We start from the raw sequence: 21431 nt of genomic DNA, 5'->3' as shown, positions 1-21431 counted from the left end.
CATTAATACTCATGCACTTAAGTCAATAACCGAGGAATAGTGAAACGTGTCACACTGAGCCCCTTTTTATCAGTCACACCTTGTGCATTATATGTACAGTTTTGGAGGTTCGCACCATTGCAAGATTTTATCTTTAACCCCGACAGGAAGGGACTGTGTGGTGATAATGACGTGGTAATCTGCAACCAGGAAAACACTTTATGTTGCTGGCTTCTGATATTAAGTCATGCCAGGTTTGCATTTTTACAGTCTGTAGGTAAATACAGGATTCTCTGGTTAAATGAAAAAAAGCCACGTGCCAGCACCGAAGTACAAGCCTTTATTTCAGTCTTTACATACAGCAGTAAAAGTCCTGACAGTCGAGCTCGTACATTGAGGTTTCTGCTTCTTAAACTTGTCTCTTAATCAGGACTCAGGTCAGTGTGGCTGCAGATATGAGGGCATCAATGTCCTGTATGGCTTTGGATGTCCTCTGCAGAGCCTCGGCGATGCAGTCCTCAGTCATCGCTTCTTGTGTCGCCTCTTCTGCGGAGCTACGTTCCAGCTCTGCACCTCGTTTCTCACTCCTTAGCAGGTGGTTGTTCTCCAGCAGAACTGGGCTCAGGATGTTAAGTGCAGTGATGGGACGTGTGACTAGACTACCAGCTGATGTGACGTATACATTAATGTCCACAGCCTCTTAGTGCCATCATCTCAGTGTTTAAGGATACAGTTGAATCGTTTTATCTTCTCCAGTTCTGCAGCTACAAGATCTGAGCTGCAGCGAATGGAAAGAAACATTAAACACAAGATGTTAAAACAGTGTCCAGCTCTCCAAAGGTCAGAAAAACGAAACTCACCAACTGTCTGCTGTCTCTGTGACATTCACATGCTGCTCAACAGATGCAGGACTGAGCAGGTTTTCATCAGTCGTGGTCGGGATAGATGAACGGCTGCCCTGGAAACCGAATCACAATCATTTCAGAAGCTTGAATACTGCAGATATCAACAGCTGTAGTGACATCAGCAGGGTCTGCTTCTTTGACCTCTTGCAAGCAGCTGGGTGTGGCCAGGAGCCTCAGTGACTGCTTGGCCTCGTTGTAGCAAGCGAGGATCCTGTAAAACAGCGATGTGACGTCAGAGACGGAAAGATAAAGTCGTCAGACTGATCGGACTGTGACGAAGCAGCGGCCCACCTGCTGGCACGACTCACAACAGAGCATATAGAGTACAGCTGTCCAGGTACGTCAGGTGGAAGGTTGTTCAGATGGTACGTTACCTCTTTCACCTGTGAGATACACACAACCAATGAAATAGCTGTTGTGCATTGATGGAAAGATGCAAATAAGTTCAAGCTTGACTGCTGTTGCATTTTTGTTCCAATAGTCGAAGCTTTTTTGGAATCGGGGTTGTTTGACACTTACCTGCCCTGACAGGAGCTCAGGTTTGTGATGGGTGAAATAAGTGCTGAGGACACCATTAGACCGGATGACTGACCCATCACCAGGGGAGACCTCCACCACTGAGACAGCCCCGCCCAGCATCCTGCACAGGAGACATTCAGGTAAACACAGACTGATGATCCAGCTGGGTGTGTTATGTATCACTGCTTCTTCTTCTTCTTAAGGTAGACAGTGATGATATAGCGACGTCCTACCTGTAAATGACTCCGTGACACCACATCACCTTCACCAGCTCCGTTGGAAGATCTTGGTCTGAATGCTCTTTTTTGTCCAGGGGGTCTTTCACCTTCCACCTTAAACACACCAGTAAGAAAGCTTAAGTCAGTCAATAAACATTGTTAAATGGTGCTCCACGTGTCTGTTATTTACTCAAGTCAGCTGATCGTTACACCTGTGCCAGTGAGGTGATGGGCATGTGAGAGGCAGCGCCTGAGGCAGGTGACACCTTCTGTCTGAAACAGGTATGTCCGCCATGTTTACTCTCCTGAGTGCCTGGGCGAGATCGCCGTCTTCCTCTGCTCTGATGTCTTCAGGTTTAGAGAGACGAGCCGTCCACAGGTTGCGAGCCAAGGAGAGAGGGTAGCACCAGAGGGGGGCGACAGCGCAGCAGGAGTGATGCTGGACCACTGTGGCGGATTGATACGCCCCCTCTGGCTGAGAGGGAAGAGAAGGGGAGTGAAATATTTAACCAAGACTGTGATAGGAGCACAGAAAGTAGCATCAATTGCATTTACCTTTGGCTGAGCAGTGCTGGCAGTCTGAGGAGAGCAAGACCTCGATCTAACAGCCTCATTCCTTCTGCTTCTTCTTCCCTGATGAACCCCTTTGGTCTCCTCATCAGCGGCTGGCTGACTTCCTGCGCTGCTGTCCGAGCCTCTGCTGAAACCCTGCACGCCATGGTGCTGATTCGGAGTCCGGCTCAGGCTGCACATGAACTCCACGGAGAACTCTTCACCGGAGGGCGACAGCGTCAGCGCAGCTCGCCCCTCCTCCGACCTGATGACGGTCTCGCCTGCAGGTCCGCGCTCAGCATCACAGGGAGGCCGCTCAGGCCACTGCACGTCCGAGTCGATGCTGAAAAAAGGCTGCAGGAGGAAATGCAAAAAGCACAGACACTGACATCATCGCCAAAACATGATGTGAGGGAGCGATAGTGGCTGGATGACAGCTCTTTGTACCTTCTTGTGGTCAGCGGGGATGAGCTCCTCTGGCAGATATGGTCGACTTGCATACGTATTCCTAAATGCCAACGCAGCCAACATCAACTCCTACAAACATAACACTGAATATAAATACACTTTGAATGCAGAAAACAACCACTGTGAGCATTTAGCCCTGTAAACGACAGTGGGGGAATCTAAGTCAGTACTATTTTGAGATACTTGTACTTTACTCGGGTATTTATTTCTTATTTGATGCTGCTTTCTGCTCATATTTTGGAGACAAATATTGTACTTTTTACTTGCAGATTTGGATTGTTAATACGAAAATAAGTCCACTAATAAATAACGATATATTGTTGAGCTACCTAATATATCTTAAAAGTAGTCCCACTTTTTTAGTGACGCTTAACATAAATGCATCACTAATTATAATACAGGAAAAAAAAATGTATTTTTTCTGGAAAGGGTCATTCAGCAATTGATTAATGAGAACTTTTTCTAGTTGTACTTTAGTATATTTTCATGCTCATACATATGTACTGAAGATTTCAATGCAGGACTTGTACTTGTAACCGAGTATTTCTACACTGTGGTGTTACTACTTTGACTTCAGTAAAAATCTTTTTCCACCCACAGGCCCAGTTTGAGGCTCAACAGTCAACCCAGATAACAGACTTAAACCATCTGTAAAGAGGCGCTCAGACCGCGTGTTGACACCTTATACGCGCTGATGGTGAACCTCGTCCTCTGTCGGACTCTCTCCGCGGGCTGCAGAGGGTGTCCGGAGGGGTCTCTGGGCTTCACCAGCACGAATTCACAGCCGCACGGCGACAGCTGCAACTGGGCTCCGTTTCCGTAACGAACATCCACGGACTCATCCTCATACATGATCATCGAACTGACGCTGGAGCCGGTTTCCATCGTTAAATCTGCGAACGGAGTCAACTTTTCCGGGTTGGAGACGCGCTGAAACTCAAAACACGGTGACGCGTTGGTCGGTGTCGACGTCATCAGGTGGGGACGTTTGTTATTGGCGCATTGACCGAGAGGGAGCAAGCCGGACCGGAAGTGCCGTTATTAGCATTAGCAACGGAGCAACATATTTCAATTATTACACCAAGAGTCACTTTATTTATAGCTGTGTAGTGACACACAATACATAAAACACAAAAACACTATTAACGATAAGATACAATAACAAAATCAAAAATATGAATATTAACATAATTTAATATTTAGAATTTATTTTGCAAAGCATATCATACAAAATACGACTTTTTTTAAATTAGAGAGATGGTTACCAAATTTACAGTACATTTACAATTGAAATTTAGTTTATGTATATAAAATGTGACCGTCAAAAAATTTTGAAATACTTGCTTCTTATAACCAGACACCAAATAAATTACCTAATAAAAGCAATTTAAAGGAAAGTGTAAGAGACAAGTGTACTTTAATAAATTCAAGAATGTAAGATGAAAACCTTCCACTGTATGACATTAGCTTACAATGTTTTCTACAGATTGTATTACACAGTCGCCCCTGAGGGAGGTGTAGGAACACAGTTACAGGTATAAAAAAAAAATGTGTAAGTAATGTGAAAATAACTAACTAATCAGTGAACCCTCCTCACCAGCTGAAATCAAACAAATATGAAATATTAACAAAGCAGGCAAATGCTCAATAACTACTTGAATATTGTCATTGTTATGTTAACAATCTCCGAGAATGATTAACTCCTTAATATTGTCAGTCACAATGACAGCCTTGATCACTTCTCACATAAAGTACACATTCTTGAAACTTAATGACTTTCATATTTCTTTGACATAACTAAATTATGACTTCCACCCCTCAAATTCTAACATATTTGCTCTGTCCAACGGGTTTATCATACTAAAGTTGTTTTTGCCCATGACCAGCTGCTGTAGCATAATAAAACATTACTGTAGTAGCGACATGCACACGCGCAATTCTACATGTGGCCTGTGGAGGGCAGCAATACCACGTAGCAGCGTACAGGCTGCCGCAGCGTCAGAGCGAAGAAGCAGCAGTAGCAGCAGCAGCAGCAGCTTCAGCAGCAGTGTTCGAGTCTTCGTTGCACTCATCACATCAAGACGTATTCAGGCAGTTCAGCCAAATAACTGACGCTTCGTTTTGCAATGGTTACACCGTCAGTCTGGTCTTTCTCAGTAGACACGCCGGAGCTACAATGAAGGTGCAGTTTCTTAACATAAATCCGCTTCATTTTTTTGCTCTGTTTAGACTATCGCTAGCAGTAGCTAGCTAAGATTAGCTCATGTCGCCGTATCGGGCAAACTGCCGTTATGCTAACTAGCCTGTGCTAGCGAAATCATCTAAACGGTCGGATTGGTAGCAACTCTGACAGCTGTCACTGAACACCGACTTGACAGTCATATTAAACATGAAAATATTTCGGCATATTTGTTTGTAGATTTGTTTTGTTATTTTTCTGCGTTCATTAACGTCAGCCTGTTATCAAACATGTTCTAACTGTGTAGCATAGGTAGCGTAATTGTCTGCTTGTGCTGTGTTTTGACAGTTCTAGCTGCTTCCTCTCCCTGTCTGCACGGTTTGTGCTTCATTGTGTTTACCCTGCAGTGTAGGTAAAGGCATGTAGTCCTCTCATGTATAATATGTACTCATATGTGGCCTCTGTACAAACAGTAGGACTTGTTTCTGTGGTAACCGTTTGCATAAATTATGCCGGCGGAGATGAACTCATTCATGTTTCATGTTCATGTCATCACTAGCAACAAGGTGAATGTGGTGGTAGGAAATACTGATGTGAAGGTGTTTGTGACTGTCAGGCAGGGGCCTCGTCCATGTGGGCTTCATGCTGTGGTCTGCTGAATGAAGTCATGGGTACCGGGGCCGTCAGAGGCCAGCAGCCAGGGTTTGGGGCCGGTGCTGGACCCTTCAGATTTGCCCCCAGTGCGGGATACTCCACATACCCGCCCACCAGCTCAGGGAGTCCCAGTCTTGTATGCAAGGCCTGTGGTCAGGCCTTCTCAGTCTTCAGGAGGAAGGTGGGTATCTGGATGATCTGTGTGATGCCGGTACATGTTAGCTGTAGGAGCAGAGGGGGATATTCAGTTAATATTTCAGGCAGAAGTACTAATTACTTGCTGTGCTTGGCTGTGGAAAGTCATCTAGTTTTCGGCACTTATCTTGATATATTGCACATTATTAGGTTCAGTTTCCTCTCTACGTTTATGATGGGTATTTATAATGTTGTCTGGCCGATTAAATTAAAAGCAAAATCAATTAAGGCTGTTCGAGCATGAAGCACTAATTCTTTTTTTTAATATTCTTAAATCTTAGTCATTACACAAAAGAAAGTGTTCTGTTTTCTAAAGAGCTGAAACAGTATTTTGAAGTGGGGAAAAAGCAGCTGAGGTTAATTTAATTTACACCCAGAGGCGAGCAATTCAATCCTGCGCTGTTCTAGATGATTGCAGAAACAGATGGATGACATACTCGTTCTGTAATATCACCTTCAGAGAGCTCATGTTCATGCATGGCTCAGGGTCTCATTCCGTCTCAACCCTGTGCTTCACTCGCTCGCCATGCCAGGCGAATCCCACGTCTTGCATTTATTACTGTTTGATGTTTGTCACTTAAAAGAAATGAGCTGCCTCCTGTCTCTGTGCCCGGAGAGGCAGAGCAGATGTGAGTGATTGAAAAATTCAGGACAGGTCTATTGGCTTTCTGGCACATGTAATTTGTTGAATATTTCATATTTTCCCCATCTTTTGTCACATCACAACTTAATTTTGAAATAAGGGATAAAGAGGAACATTTGACCACATTTTTATGACAAATGCAGTGTTTTTTGTGGGAGCTTTGGCAGTAACGCAGGGTAGAAGTCGTGGACGTATACCACATTGCTTCATTTTTGTCATCTTGTTTTTTTCTGCAGTATATTTGCTGCGACTGCAAGAAGAGCTTCTGCTCTCTGTGCTCCGTGCTTCAGGAGAATCTGCGCATTTGTGCCACTTGTCATTTGCTGAAGGCAACAGCCTTTCAGCGGCCGCGACTCATGCGCCTCCGAGTCAGGGACCTGCGCCAGTACTTGCTGCTCCGCAACATTCCCACCGATACCTGCAGGGAAAAAGAGGACCTGGTGGACTTGGTGCTCTGTCACCAAGGCATTGAGGAAGAGGAGGACCCCGACACAGGCAGCCTCCACTCGCGTTCCTTGTATACGCCGACCCCTTCTACCACGCAGTCCGCCTCAGAGCTTTCTGCTTTCGTTGCCTCTCAGGAGGAGCCGCTCAGCAGGAGCGACAGCTCTGATACCAACCAGGTGAGGACGGTGTTTTTTACATCGCACGGAAGGATGTTTACTAGCCTCTCGGTTTTGAAACGCAGCTCCTCTTACTTGCTCTTAAAACTAAGGTGGCAGGTGAAATAATTAATCTGACTGGTGAAAGTTTGGATTTCCAGTAATGGTGGCCTGCAGACACAGAGCTCTGAAGAGTGTTTTTCTACAGGTCTTCAGGTTATGTGTGCAGTCTTTGTGCATTGTTCCATCAGGCTGCTCAGGCTGTTTGCTGAGCTGCCACAGATGAGTCTATGGGAACCACTTGACATGTCACCAAAGACAAATATACAACTAAAGTGATTTAAGACGGCTAAAAAGAAACTGCTCAGCTCCCAGCAGCCAGGATCCACTAAAAATACTTGTACTTGGCCTGCTTAGTGAGCAGTAAGCTTTTCTATGAATGGAAGGTCGAGACTGTGTTGTCACAAGGCATCAATGGGCTGACAGGAGGGCTAATCCTAATCCTCAGTTAACAGGCCTGTCCTTGCATGAAGCGCGTGCTCACGTTTGTTGTTGCTGCTGTTGTGTTGCAGGATATCGGTGACGCCACATCTGTGTCTTTCCTCAACTTGGACCCCAGTGAACACACTCCTGAGGTGATCTGTGACTGTGACTGCCCTTAACATGAAATCATTCATATGTGAAGTGTTTACAATGCATTTCAGCTCTTTTGCTAAATGTTGATACTGGAGTATGTGGAGAAATACGTGGTGACACGTCTCCAGTGTCTCAGGAAACTTCAAATTGAGGTAAAGAAAAGTGCTCTTTGCACAAAAGAAGCAGTAATAAACGCCTTCATGATGCACAAGGGAAGAAAAATTGAATTGCAGGAAGCATCAAGCTGTAGTGCCTTCTCACTGGGAAATGACAACTTACATTTTTATTGATCCTGGGTGCAGCTTTTGTCACGGCGTGTCATCTGTACCCCGTTTCACTGTTTTTAACGAAGCTGCCTGTTAAGCAATAAAATAAATTTGTCATGGGAATCTCGTCCTCCAGCCTCATCTTGCTACTAACGTCTTGATTTCGTCTCCGTTCAGGTCAGTCCTCAGACACGACGTCGGGCCAGAGCGTCTCTCTCAGACATCTCCAGCCTGAGGGACATCGAGGGCCTGTCTGTCCGGCAGCTGAAGGAGATCCTGGCCAGAAACTTTGTCAACTATTCAGGGTGCTGTGAGAAGTGGGAGCTGGTGGAGCGCGTCAGCAGACTGTACAGAGAGACGGAGGAGAACAGGAAGTCATGTGGGTATTAACTCCGTGTCGTCGGCTCTCACACTGTCAGAATTCATTCGATTTGCCGTCGAATGTTTCTGCTGAAACATGTGTCTGCCGTACTCTGCAGAGCTGCCTGTAATTAGCTGCTATGGTAACGTGAATTTCTTTTTCTTGCAGTGGAAAATGTGAGCAGTACTGTAACCACAGGTGAGCAGCCACTTCATCCCTGCCTGCACTGTTGTAGATGTCAGTATTGGAAACCACATCCTGTTTTTAACAATGGAAGCCTAATATCTCTGCTTCCTCTGGCACTGTGACACACTGAAGGCAGTAATAATAATAATGATGATGATGATGATGATAAGTTTCCTCATCCACTCATGCTGGATTGTCTCTTGCTTGCCTTGCTCTTCCCACACTAAAGTGGTGGCCTTCCCTCCTTCCCCTCCTATCTGCAACGGTGCCATCGGAGGTAAGGCTCATAGATTCCTCACCACTGTTCCCGTGGTCACACGTACCGTCTGTGACTCGCCCCTCCATCGTACGAACAGCGCCGTCACCGCATCTGTATTCACCCATTGTCATTCGTGCTGCCGTGCGTGTGGACCCTCCGTGTGGAGTGACATTTACTGTGAAGGCGTTGTTCATGACAGTCAGCGTGGACGTTTCATTTGTCGTGCTACAGGATCATCGATCCACCATGAAATCACCTCCCCCGCTCATCTGTTCATGTGTTCAACATGTGGAGCTGATTACGCCGACAGCTGCCGTAGTGAGGAGATAGTGAGCATGACCTCACACAGAAAAGGCAGCGGATAAGACGAGGCATTTCATTCGGCTGCTCAGTGTTTTGCCGCCCCCCCTTTGTCCCCCCCTCAGCGTGTGATGCATCACTCTGTCTCTTCTTGACATTTCCGGTCACCTCTCTGCATCTTCGTCTTGCAGATGGCGAGAAGGGTCCTCTGACGATCCACGACGACAACCTCTGCAGGATCTGCATGGACGCCACGATCGACTGCGTCCTCCTGGAGTGCGGTCACATGGTCACCTGCACGAAGTGCGGCAAGAGGATGAACGAGTGCCCGATCTGCAGGCAGTACGTCGTGAGGGCCGTGCACGTCTTCAAGTCCTAATGCACCGCTGCGTCACCGCGGCAGCTCGGGCTGAGACTACATTAAATCAACCATGCAGCTCGCAACCTTTCAGTCCCCAAAAGACTGGTTTTGTGGATGTTCCATGTTTGTATTCCCTCAATCCTCACATTATTTGCACATTGAAACATTGAGACGTGTTTTTCTGAAGAATCTGACTCTTCAGTTTCAGCAGCGGGCAGAACGAAGGATCGTACCCGCCTACGAGTCATTCCTCAACTAAACATATCTCTAATCTGTGTTCATTCCCAAGTGTCTGTTTTGCTTTTCTTACAGTTTCTCAAAGCAAAGAATGTGTGGCGCTCGTCCGCGTGCAGTTTGTCCAACACAACTCATCACCCTCAGATCTGCCTGTAAACTGTAGCTGGAACTCAGCCGCTCGCCGCTGAGTTTGCCTAAGAGCACGTCTCTTTACAACTGCTGCAAGTGACTACATATCTTAGTAACACACACACACACACACGCACGCTGATCCTCACACACAGGAGCGAGGGGGTGACTGAACAAGGTGCCAAATAACGGGTAAGGCCCTGATGCTTCTCACCCGCTCTCCCCCTCCACTGTGTCGGTCCAGTGCGTGACCGTTGTTTCTTCAGCACGTTTACCAGAAAGCACTTTGTTCTCACTGTGTTAACACACCACAGCCCACAGCTCACAGCTCAACGCCCACATGAAGACGAGCAGTAACGCTGGCTGAGGCACTCGTCTACTTACTCTTCAACACTTGTCCAAACTTAAGCTTGACTTTGTTTTCAAGTTAAACTTGGTGTTACTTGTCAGGCGCTCCGCCGTCTTGATGAAGTCAATTCATTATTGAGTTGATTATTTTGCCACAGAAGCACTTATTGTAATGCATTACTCGTTGAAATGGTGATATAAAGTCGGTCATTACAGCAATAGCTAACCTCCGCTGTCACCTCTGTCCTGTCTCAGCACTTCTGCGGAGACAAAAGACAAAAACTGGTGCTAACTCATCCAACCATCTTCCCTGATTTCCAGCTGAACTGTGGATGTGAAACTCTGAATGTTTTGGTTTTCTCGTTGTATATTGTTGGGGGTGGAATGAAGTGTCTTACTGCATTTAGTTGGTTTTCTCTCACGTAGTAAGGAGTAATGTATTGACCTAACTATTCAAAGATATAGCTACGAGTTTACTGACACCTGTGGTATAGAAAGTATATAGAAACAATGACTTGCTAATGTACAGCTGCATATATTGATCCATATGAGATGTATATATCTATATTTTTTCCATTTGGTTTGAATTGTGTAATATCAGATGACTGAAATGTCCCTGGGATTGGGTTAGTTTGTTATAACAGACTTCTGTTTTACTGTCCAGTGGTTTAAAATGTGTTTAATCAGCATAGATTTGCTTGAAGTCTCCCTCCCTCTGAACCAGAGCATGACAAGAACCTGTACCACACTGGTTATGTTATTCCTCATCTTCCCACCTGTGAAACTCATTTTCCTCTAATCCTGCTCACTGAGAAGAGTCCAGCTCTCGACTGTCCCCACATGAAGTCAACGTTGCTGCTATCACAGTCAAGATGTCCCCACCGTCATGCACAGTAGCGGAGCAGGACGCACTTTTCCTTTAGAGAGGCTGTAATCGTGTGCAAGGTTTGGTCTTTGTATTTGGGAATGTTGAACTTTTTATTTTGGTAATTAAAGATTTTAATTAAAGTCTGTTTTTGTATAATCGTGCATCACAAGCCGTGTCCTCGTACCATCCTAATGATAAACAGAGATGATCAGCACAAAATAATCAACAGTTTTGATGATTCAGTGATGTTTTACGTCAGTTTTTGGATGACTAACATTGAAAAACTCCACATTTGTCTTTGGGAAATGTGTGTAGCATTTCTTGTTTTGTTTTAGATGATATTCTTGCTATATGACATTTAACATGTTGGGAAACTCTAAATCTAAAGTACATCAATGGTTCCCAGCCTGGGAAAATCTGGAGCTCGAGTTTTAAATGCTAACGTTAGCATGCTAACATGCTGATGCTTGGTGTACAGTGTATTAGCTACAGTGTTTATCATGTTAGTTAAATGTGTCACCATGCTAACAGTTGTGTGTTAGCATTAAGTACGAAGTACAGCTGAGTGACCTGATGATGGCGCTGTGTTAAAGGTTTGTGATCACCTCTGCTCTCACAGGTGCTCCTTCACTAGGCGTGTGAACACGTGTTACAGCTTTAATGACACCAGGTGTAGAGACCACAAATGCACATCACAGTATATGATTATAGTGTGTTTACAGTGTTTACTGCACTGCTGCAGTTCACCACATTTCACTGCTCCTCACCAGGCGACCTCAGCATTAGCTTTATTTTACATTTGATTTCATATTTTAGCTGCTTCAGTATTTCATGTCTAACAACCATGATTCCAATCTGCTGGGATGCTGTGAAATGTAGATGAAAGCTCATGCAGTAACATTTATCCATCATGTGTTCACAAAGTGGTGAACATCGCTCCATCCTCAATGAACGACTGAGCCTTTCCAGGATGCTCCTTTCACACCCAATCATGACGCTATCACCTGTTACCAATCAGCCTGTTTACCTGTGGAATGATCCAAACAGGTGATTTAGCTGCTGTTGTTGACTCTGGAGCAAAGGGGTGGACTGAGGGACAGATCGTGGAACGAGCAGGAAGAGACAGACGTCTTCTGACCTCTGCTTCAAACCGGACAGTGAAAAGAAAACTCAGCGACGGTACAAATCAAAGTCTTTTAATGCATATTAGCACTTAGTTTTTGGATTTACAAATATAAACATCATCACGTCCACCTGAGGTGATAGATTACAGCACAACACACCCCAAAACACACACGACACCTACTGTATGGAGTTATCGCCTTAACGTATGCAAACGAGTTCTTTGCAGAAGTCTTTCTGAGCTGTGAGCTGAAGCCTGTGTGAAGAGCCAGATGTGTGACTGCGTGAGAGTCGGCGTCAGAGCAGCTGTCAGTCACACGTTCGCTATGACCATCAGCTTCCTGCCACCGGCTTTTTTTAGGTGTTAAACCCACCAACTGGATGCTGCAACAGGCTCAAACCACCCACGATAAATTATCTGTAAGCATTATTTGACCCAGCTCAAGACGTCACGTTACTGAATGAAGGAATAAATACAAACTGCAATAAAAAAATTAATAAATTAATGTTGAAATGTTTGCAGAAACCCCGTCAAACACAACACTCAACGATTCCTGAAAGTATTAAGGTAAGTGAAGACATGAGGGTGGAACAGGAATCTGAAATTTATTGTCCTTCAGATGCTTTCTAAAGCAGTTTGGGAAAGTATTTCTGATCATTTCGTCAGATGTTTAAGTTATTTTCTGTCTGATACTGAAGTTACGTTAAGGTCAAACACAGGTTTTGGCACATGGAGGACACCTGTACGAAGGCAGAGTGAGGAAGGGGCAGCCTCTCCTGACACACTGTAAACTCTGAAATGATGCTCGTAGAAAAATACTGTTTTCAGGTATTTAAAGGATAAAAATAAACAACCCGACAGCCAATTACAAGCTCGTCTTTATAAAAGCAGTCTCGACAGATGCATGCATGCTGTTCTGCTCTGCATGTCCGGTGACGGTTTATCGCCTGCTTACATGAAGACTTCATCTTTGATCTCCATCCACTGTGACGCCGATTCAGAGTTTAAAAAGAAGAAAATTGTTCCTTTAAGTGCAAAGAGTCTCTCGTAATTTCTGTCCTGTTGGGGACTAGCTGGACTTCTGCAGCAGCTTGTCCTCCCTCAGTCTAAACGGCACGCTCACTGACATCTCTGCGATGAACCTCTCGCAGGCCGTCTTGGTCACCTGCTTGCAGAAGCGAAGGTCGATCTGACAGATGCTCCCGCAGCGCTTGAAGAAGTTTAGGGAATGGTCTGTAACCCGGTTACAAACTGAAGGGAAACAGAACGAAAATCAGTCACACCCAGCATGAATAAAGCAGCCTCACAGCCTCTTCTTCCCGCCTATCCAGGTGCATCCAGACAGTTAATTGGTTACCTGTGTGCAACTGCAGTGCAGTCTGTGAAGCAGCATGAAGCCGCTCAGACAGACGACCTTTGGGCTCGTCACAGTGGGAAAAACACAGCAGGACGGTGGGATTTAATTGTAAGTGTGTGCTGTGGTTTAAAGGTGCTGGTGTCCTGACCTGCTGGCTCGCTGTCAGCGTCGTGGTTTATTAAAACAGAACAAAGTGAAGCAGACTTAAAGTTGAAGCATCTAACTTCTTGTTTCGGCCCCCGTAACGTACAGGACCCCCCTCAGTTCTCACCTGACAGGTTGATTTCTGTGAGGGAGTCCCTGGTCGTGGTCCCCGCCGCTGTCAGCAGGTTGACCGACTGGTCGTTGATGTGGTTGCAGTAGCTCAGGTCCAGATTGGACAGCAGAGGCATCTGCCGACTGATGAGACGTAAAGACGTGTCAGTGATGTCCAGCCCCGCCAGCCGCAGGTCCTCCACGTTCCGCAACTTGCAGCGATTATCCAGCTGACCTGTGAGACGGACACGTGGAGAAGACCACCGATCAATTCTTGTGTTTTGTCAATAGAGTCACACAGCAGAGAGTCCAGTGCGTTCATGCATTTAAGCATGTGAGGTGTGAATAAGCCCCGCCTACGGACTTACCTGGCCTGTTGTCTGTGGGGGGAGACAGGAGGTCCCTCATCTGAGCGTCTTTGAGCCCCTCCACCCACTGGACATCCAGGGTGCGCAGCAGAGGGCAGCTGGAGGTGCAGAGCGCAGACACAGCAGCCCAAGAACACCCCGACAGCTTCAACACTCGCAGACCTGGAGACACCGCAGCACGTTAAAACACGGACGGAGGACGAAGAAACTTCGCCCAGAGACGAGGATCGCTCATCCTTCACGTACCTGGCAGTCTGTTAATCAGCCAGCTTAACTGTTTCTTGGAAATGTTGGTCCAGCTGAGGTCCAGAGAAACTGGCTGTCGGCGGATGATCCCGCTGAGCATGAGAGGGGTGATGGAGGTGCAGCGGTTCAGATTGATCCGCGTCCAGAGTCTCTTATCGCAACACCTGCACGTCAGGAGGAGAAATCTGGGGTCAGTGTTACGTCTGCGCGTTAGCAAAGCAGACAAAAAGAAGCTCTGACTGGAATATTCCAGCTCTAAACGTGGACTTACCATCTGTTCCAGGTCTTGCAGACCCTCATGCAGACACACAGCTCCTGGTGTGTGAGATAACCGAAGATCTTCATCCAGACCTCTCGCTGCAGGATGTGTGTTTTACCGTCTTTCAGAGGTAGCCTGTCAGGGGGCGGGCTTATCGGAGGGGGCCGGATGACGTGCCGCTCCATTTGAACACACTTGGGTGGGGAGTGTGGGGGCGCGGGCCGGTTGGTTGGGGTGCTCCTGTTGAAGCCCAGCGGAGTGATCTGACTGGGGTAGAAGTGGCGCAGCTCCCAGGGGGTCCCGTTCATCTCTTTGGTCTTGAGGTGGGGCCTCTGATCCCCCAGTTCACTGCCGTTGCGGAACAACCTCTTGGGTTCCTCGTTTTCCGTCTCTGGCTCCACCTTGAGGGGTTGGCGGTTCTCGTTGGCCAGGCAGTCCTCCGTCTTCTGGATTTCCTGGTTCAGTGCTTTGCTCAGCTCTCGGCTCAGCTCTCTGTTAGGTAAACGGCGCTTTCGGCGAGCTTTTGGACGCGGGCCCTTCTCCTGGGTCTCACTCCCGCCCTCGCTGCTGGGGCCGGCCTGCGGGGAGCTGCAGAGAGACTGATCGCTGTCTCCGAGAGGCGTCGTTTTAATGAAGGGATTCAAAAGCTCTTTGTGGGAGTCTTTCTCATCGCCTTCTTCTTCAGCGTCTCCAAAACGCCCTTTCCTGTCTAAACCAGTCCGGAAGTGAGGCTCCCGTCCTTCTTCATTCTCCTCCTCGTACGCGTCTTCGTCCTCCTCTTCTGTCTTGATTTGGTGCAGAAGTTTGGAAAAATAAGGATCATCTGACTTTTCCTGCAGGAAAAAAACAGTTTACATGACTTTGCTTTGGGATTTTTACTCCTCGGACACTTAAATCTGAGTCACCAGTCGCTGTGAACGGTACAAACCTTCTTCCTCACACCAAGATCCTCGTCCTCGTCATCATCAAACAGCTTCCTCTTCTTCCTCAGCTTGTCCTCGGGCCTGGGCCGGGGCAGGCTGCAGGGGGAGAGCAGCGGCGGCTGGCGGTGCAGAGACTCGTCGGGTCTGAACCGGGGGGTCTCCTCTCGGTCTGGTCTCCTCTTGGCTGCAGAAGAAACGTCCCCCTCCTCCTTCACAGGCTTCTGTTCCCTCAGCAGAGAGCCAGGGAGGTTGGAGGCGTACTTGAACCCTGGACCCCTTTTTTGCTTCAATACCAAAGGGGGAAAAAAGTGCGAGACAACTTTATACCTTCAGCCTATCGTGAGGCGGAACACCAAATGTTCTGCATGCATAGCATAGCCAGGGTTTAATAAAGTGTGACTGAAACACAATGGTGCCAGTGGTTTCCTGCTTCTGCGACACAGTCACATGTGAATGGCTTTCACAAACTAGGAAAGCATAAACAGGAAGTGGCAAACTGATCAACACACATAAAGTGAAACACAGAGAGCAGCGCAGGCTTTAAAAAGCGACAGATATCGATGAGCGACGCTCGAAGTCAGCAGAGGCCACAAATCTAATTGTGAAAACACTTCCAAAACACTCTTAGTAAGCAGTTACGTAATCTAAATCCTGTGACTCACACATATTTGTACTCACTTTTCCACTTTTCCCAGCGTGGTTGCACTTGGGACACTCCCAGCAGTTGGGGAGCTCATCGTTCACCACTCCTGAGGCGTCGCTCACCTGACGGGTTGACGAGAGAATGAGGCAAACTTCAGCGAGAACAAGAGCGGGCGGCAACGGAGCCGATGTACAGTTTGTTTAACACAAACAGGACGAGGGAAGTGAAAGTGGCTGCTGTGACGTGTGCCCGTTTGGCAGGTCAGCACAGTCTAACCTCAGCCACAGTCAACATGCAGACTGTTGCTTCATGTGTGAAACAGAAGAGGGAAGTGGACTTAAAGAGCTTAAATATGCGCCTATAAATTGCTGTAATGGCTGAACTGAGACATGTTCTGCATCAAACTGAAGACACAGAATAGCTCAGCTGGTGCACGCTGCCAAACAACCAGCGCTCGTCTGAAAAACTGGTTTGACGGAGCCTTTGCTAGCAACAGCCTGCTGAGTTTTAACAGTTGCACACAGGGTGTGTGCGACTGGAGTTTATTTTTGCCTCCATCTCACAGATGCTTTTAGCACTGCGACTTGTGACGTCCACGTTCTCGCGTCCCTTCAATGCACTCAAATCATTTTTTGTCATTCAGCCCATGTTTCTTCCCCTGTCCCTTGTGCTCTTCAGCATGTGATGGGAGTCAAACCCTCAAACGTGACGCTGTCACACTTGAGCCACAAAAACTTCTTCTTGAACCGCATGAAAACGCTGAGTTTGTTCAGTGTTACATAAACAACAGCGACTCCACGTCCAATTACCTTCAGTCCAGCCGTCTGAGTCACTCACACTGAGTTAGGATCTCTGGGATTCCTGGCACACTAACAGAAATGAGTCAGCGTGCGAATGACTGGACTGAGGTGGAGTCGCCCAGCTGTTCCCAGCCCGGCCCTCTGTACCTTGAGACAGTTGGGGTGGACGATCTCGTTGCAGATGGAGCACTCCATCAGCATGAAGTTGAACTTGTCCTCCTCCTCCTCCAGCGTGTCCTCTTTTCCGGCCTCTTTGCACACCACACATACCGCCGTGTGAGGCAGAACCGGCTGCACGGATTGAGAACAAAACGTCACGAACGAGCAGGAATAAATAGATTTAGTTCAACGTTGTATTAAAACACAGAATAATTAGATTTTTCTTCTGAAACGGCAAATTCCAAAGCGAGAGCGCTGCTTTAACTAACTTACCGCGATGCACTGTCTCATAATGCATGACTGCTTCATGCGTCCCGGCCCTCCAAACTTCTTCATGTCTTTGCAGAAGTGACACTCTCCACACTCGGTCCGGAGGCACGCCTCACATTTTCGGCAGCGCGTCCTCCTGCGTCGGGCTCCAGATGAGCTGCGGTTGGACGGCAGCTTAACGGCTGATGACGTCCCGACCTTTGGCTTCGGCCGGTTGGCCGCCCGCTGCTGGAAGACAAACGGTGAGAGGGGTTGGACACTTTCTGTCAGTGGAGGTGGACAAGTTTACGCCTGGAAATAACAGAAGTGTCTTTGTGGAAGATAATGGGTGAAACTGAAACTGCAGATTAACCAGCTCATCAGTGCTGAAGCTGAGGATCAGGACAGGTATGAAAATGACGCCTGATACAAGCATCAACATGACACGCAGATGATTAATCTGATCGTTTGTCATAACAAGCTGCTCCCGCTCTTTCTGACAGTTACAAGCCAACTTCTAGTTGTAATTATTTTCTAACTGTTTATTTCTTTGTTGTGATGGTTGAAACAAAGGGAGGCTTTAATGAACTGAAGAACTGGTTTTAAAAGGGTTTTTAAATGTTATTCATCAAATGCAGGTACGTGGAAACAGGCACTCATAAAGACATGTCTCTAGACATCTGCACAAAGCATTATGGGAACAGCATAGACGTGCTTTTATTTAAGAGAAACAAATGATATCTGTAGCGCTCCAACAAGTGATTGCTTTCATTATCTGTTCATCTGTTGGTTGCATTTATTCATTCAAACTGACATAAAGAATTATATTTTAATGATAAGTGATTGGTTAGTCTGTAAAATGTCCCACAGCCCGAGGCGATGCCTGCAAATTACAGTTTTTGTTGGATCAACAGTCTCAAAAACACTCAAATTTTCATTGTGCACTGATATAAATAAGAGAATACCAGCAAATCTTCACATTTCAGCAAATGCCGAGATGATCAATAGATCATAAATAGTTGCCGATTGATCTCCTGCTGATCTGCTAATCAATGAACTGTTACAGGCCTCGATGTGAGAATCTGGATTGGCATCAAGTGAAACATTGGAAGTTAAAAGATCAAAAACAAATGTTTGCTCAGAGCGTGACCTTCACTGCAGCTCTGACCTTTCTGGAGGAAAGTGAACATGTAATCTTTGTGTGACTGAGGGTGTAAACGAAGGCAAGCTGACCTGATGATTACACACGTGTGTGAGGGAAAATACAGCGAGCACACACACACGCACACACAGCCACTCTTGAATCTATTATCCTGAACTCACTTTTGTGAATTCCTCACATTTATTTTGAGTCCTGCTGCAGGAGCAGGACCGTAACGCTCGATGAAAACGAGACAAATCAGAAACCATCGCAGCGATTCTCGTTCCAGCCGGAGAGGTTACCTCAGCAACACGGCTGCATCGCTGGTGGCAAACGTTTGAAGGCTGCGAGAGATGGATAAAAATAAGCTCACGGGGGAGGATGTGATGTACCGCAAGGCTGTGAGGACTCTTCTGATGTCATCTAGTCTTCCTCTGTTGCTGCACAGCATTTCAGCACATGTTGATTTTAATCTGCACAGCAGTGCTGGAGCGATGTGAACTGGTCAAACAGGTCAAACTGGAAGAAAATGGAGCCAGACCTTCCAGGCTGACAACTCTCTGAGTGATATTACGTGGAGAGAGAAGACGAAAAAGTCTGAATCTGTTGACTGCGATTATCAGCGCTCTGATCTGAGAGGATTTTGAGATGCGTTTTCTTTTAGTTTGTGTGTTACTGATGGAGAACGTGGTGGAGATGGGGGATAATCCGTCTGACAGCTTTGCATAAATCCATCTGAGGAGCATGGAAATACGGGAGTGGGACATCACAGAGGGGCTGCTGCTGACGCTGCGGGGGGGGGCGGCTGTCAACAACACACTTTTTAGCTTGGTTCATTTTTTTCCTGACCGCTGTGACACAACCGTTTCTCTAATATCACACATCTGAAGTGTGGTTTGCAGATTCTGCACAAAGTCAAAGAGTCCATGCAACGTTTGACCACAACAAACACTTCATGTCTCTTCCGTTCTCGATATTTCATCTTGTTTCACAATCATACACAGTATAATGGCGAAACTCTTAGATGTGCAGCTCCAGAATGGCCCTCTGCATTCAAGAAATGGCAGAAAACTGTGGCTACAAACAAATCACAGCAGCACAGCCACTATCAGCTGACCCGCCTTTACAGTAACTCTGTGCAGTAATATGTCAGGAATTTGGGATTGGTTCCTGAGGTCTGCGAACAAAAACATGGCCTATATTCCGAGCGCGGTCGTCTGACTCAGCCTCAGCGTGGATTTCAGTGGGAGGAAGTCACAAGGCTCGTCGTTTGCTGCTCCAGCACAGAGGTCCTCGGCATACATACGAGTGTGTGACTGTCTTCAGCAGTGTGTTAAAGCAGAGGAGGTCAAAAATAACCTCTCTGATGATCTGTTAGTGGGTGTTGTATGTACACACACATTGTGTAAGAAGCACAAGGAGCTGGCTCTTATGTCAGCACTTCTCATATTTCCTCTGAGCTGTAGGGGCCAAATGTCTAAAGGGGACTTGTGCAACCTCTCTCACAGAAAGCATTCATGCAGTGGACCCCACTTCATACCACAAATAACCCTTACAAGACAACATACTGAGTGCAACGTCTGACGAAAACCAGCAGGGCTGAATTTTCCTCCTCCTGGTGCAAAACAAGTGGAGAAAAATCTGTTGAAATCCAGCTAGATCATCATTTTCTGGGCGGTTTAAGAGGGTCACTGGACCCCAGTTTGGGAAGCACTGGACTTGCAAGCAACAGAAGCAGAGCTACTTCATTGTTCCTCTCCCCATCCCCCTCCTGGGTCCCTGCCCAAACAACACTTTGCCTAAAGTCTGGTGAGAGCAAGCTAAGGAAGTGACAGGAAATAAATCACAGGAAAAGCATTTTGTAAGAGGACGCAGGGGATGTTAGCAAGCGTACATGTGTAAATGTACGGTGTGCTAGCATGGAGCTGGATTATCTTACAGCTAATTAATGGAGAACAGTTTCTGGTCACAGCCAATAATTTGATATATCTCTGGATGAACCTGCTCTGTATCGAGAGGTCTGTGAAAAATGAGTCGGTTGTGGCTAACATGATGGATGGTGTCCAAGGTGGAGAGGACACGGTGTGTTCGGGACGGTCAAGGTATCAAGACTGATAGCAGCCAAAGTGAGTTCAGCTTGTCTACGTTAGCTTACACGTAAAGTTAGCTAAGTTAGCTTAGTATTCGTGCCTGTAACCTGTTTAAGCGCAGCGGAAGGTTTAAAAGACATCTTTCTCCTTTCAACCTGGGCAGAAGCAGAGAATAAGAGCGGGTGAAAACCGAACGTTAACCCGGGCAACTGAAGAAAAACACGGTTCCGCTAGGAGCAGGCTTTTCTTTCCGACGGCACACTTTGACAGAAACACATAAGGAAATGAAGGAGCTCTGACCTGCTCGGACTCTGAATCATATTCCTCATCGTCTCCGCTCAATGACAAGGCCATGGCTCCTCTCTCTCATCGTTCGTGAACGGCAGAGAAAACTAACATGGCTGAACGAACCTCCAGTTCGGCTCACCTCCCCCCTCCTTCACATTGAAGGCAGCTGCTAGCGCTGTTCATTGTGCGGCGTTCAGGAAACACGGGAAACACAAACTCCGTGCACTCACAGCATTGAGATTAGCAAAAAAAAAAATAATAAAAAAATATGCCGAGATAAACATTTGCTTTGTATGTTTTAAATACGAAACAGTAAGTAAATCAGTAAAGTAAGGTAAAAGTTGAGTATAAATAAAAAAAATAGCGCTGCACTGCGTAGTAAGATGTATGCGATGAGCTTGTTAACGAACGACTTGACAGCAGCATCGATGCCAACAGGAAAAGAAGAGAAGCAGCCAAGACAAGAGGGTTCACTCCTACACACGTCCGGCTTCGCTTCTGCTTGTTTTTGTGGGATATTTTTGTGAGTCATTGAGCACGGGTTAAATACTCTGAAGGCTCATTTGATTTATTCAACAGCTTAATCCTCAAGGGCGTATTAATTTATGAATGTTCCTACACTACCCTGGCACGCCTTTGAATTTCCCCCGGGGTCAATAAAGTAT

The 21431-nt window shown here is 46.6% G+C and overlaps 3 protein-coding genes across 7 annotated transcripts; 1 reads left to right on the top strand and 2 right to left on the bottom strand.

The window, feature by feature from the left end:
* Positions 1 to 297: 297 nt before the first annotated feature.
* Positions 298 to 3611, bottom strand: c6h5orf34 (chromosome 6 C5orf34 homolog). Its single transcript, XM_070965048.1, has 11 exons — positions 3323 to 3611; positions 2621 to 2710; positions 2177 to 2527; positions 1834 to 2096; positions 1637 to 1735; positions 1404 to 1524; positions 1176 to 1267; positions 1026 to 1095; positions 840 to 937; positions 711 to 757; positions 298 to 594 (listed from the first exon to the last, which is right to left on the bottom strand). The coding sequence occupies exons 1-11, from the start codon at positions 3524 to 3526 to the stop codon at positions 413 to 415; spliced, it is 1617 nt and encodes a 538-aa protein (XP_070821149.1). The 5' UTR covers positions 3527 to 3611; the 3' UTR covers positions 298 to 412.
* Positions 3612 to 4644: 1033 nt separating this feature from the next.
* Positions 4645 to 11026, top strand: rnf34a (ring finger protein 34a). 2 transcript variants are annotated; one of them, XM_070965316.1, is made up of 8 exons: positions 4645 to 4823; positions 5437 to 5655; positions 6549 to 6935; positions 7487 to 7549; positions 7994 to 8195; positions 8346 to 8375; positions 8593 to 8640; positions 9114 to 11026. In XM_070965316.1, the coding sequence occupies exons 1-8, from the start codon at positions 4818 to 4820 to the stop codon at positions 9299 to 9301; spliced, it is 1143 nt and encodes a 380-aa protein (XP_070821417.1). In that variant the 5' UTR covers positions 4645 to 4817; the 3' UTR covers positions 9302 to 11026. The 2 variants fall into 2 exon arrangements, with proteins under 2 accessions (XP_070821417.1, XP_070821418.1); XM_070965317.1 differs by lacking the exon at positions 8593 to 8640.
* A 1019-nt stretch (positions 11027 to 12045) lies between these two features.
* Positions 12046 to 20954, bottom strand: kdm2ba (lysine (K)-specific demethylase 2Ba). Of its 4 annotated transcripts, none has more exons than XM_070964755.1 (10): positions 20779 to 20954; positions 17272 to 17493; positions 16987 to 17130; positions 16075 to 16161; positions 15402 to 15689; positions 14486 to 15306; positions 14215 to 14378; positions 13969 to 14130; positions 13617 to 13835; positions 12046 to 13239 (listed from the first exon to the last, which is right to left on the bottom strand). In XM_070964755.1, the coding sequence occupies exons 1-10, from the start codon at positions 20830 to 20832 to the stop codon at positions 13058 to 13060; spliced, it is 2343 nt and encodes a 780-aa protein (XP_070820856.1). In that variant the 5' UTR covers positions 20833 to 20954; the 3' UTR covers positions 12046 to 13057. The 4 variants fall into 4 exon arrangements, with proteins under 4 accessions (XP_070820856.1, XP_070820858.1, XP_070820855.1 ...); XM_070964757.1 differs by having other exon boundaries at positions 15402 to 15680; XM_070964754.1 differs by having other exon boundaries at positions 17272 to 17496; positions 20779 to 20917.
* Positions 20955 to 21431: the final 477 nt, after the last annotated feature.

The sequence above is a fragment of the Chaetodon trifascialis genome, chromosome 6, assembly GCF_039877785.1.
Source record: "Chaetodon trifascialis isolate fChaTrf1 chromosome 6, fChaTrf1.hap1, whole genome shotgun sequence".
Lineage (NCBI taxonomy): Eukaryota > Metazoa > Chordata > Actinopteri > Chaetodontiformes > Chaetodontidae > Chaetodon > Chaetodon trifascialis.
The sequence above is the reverse complement of the archived record's forward strand: the minus strand, read 5'-3'. Positions and strand labels throughout refer to the sequence as shown.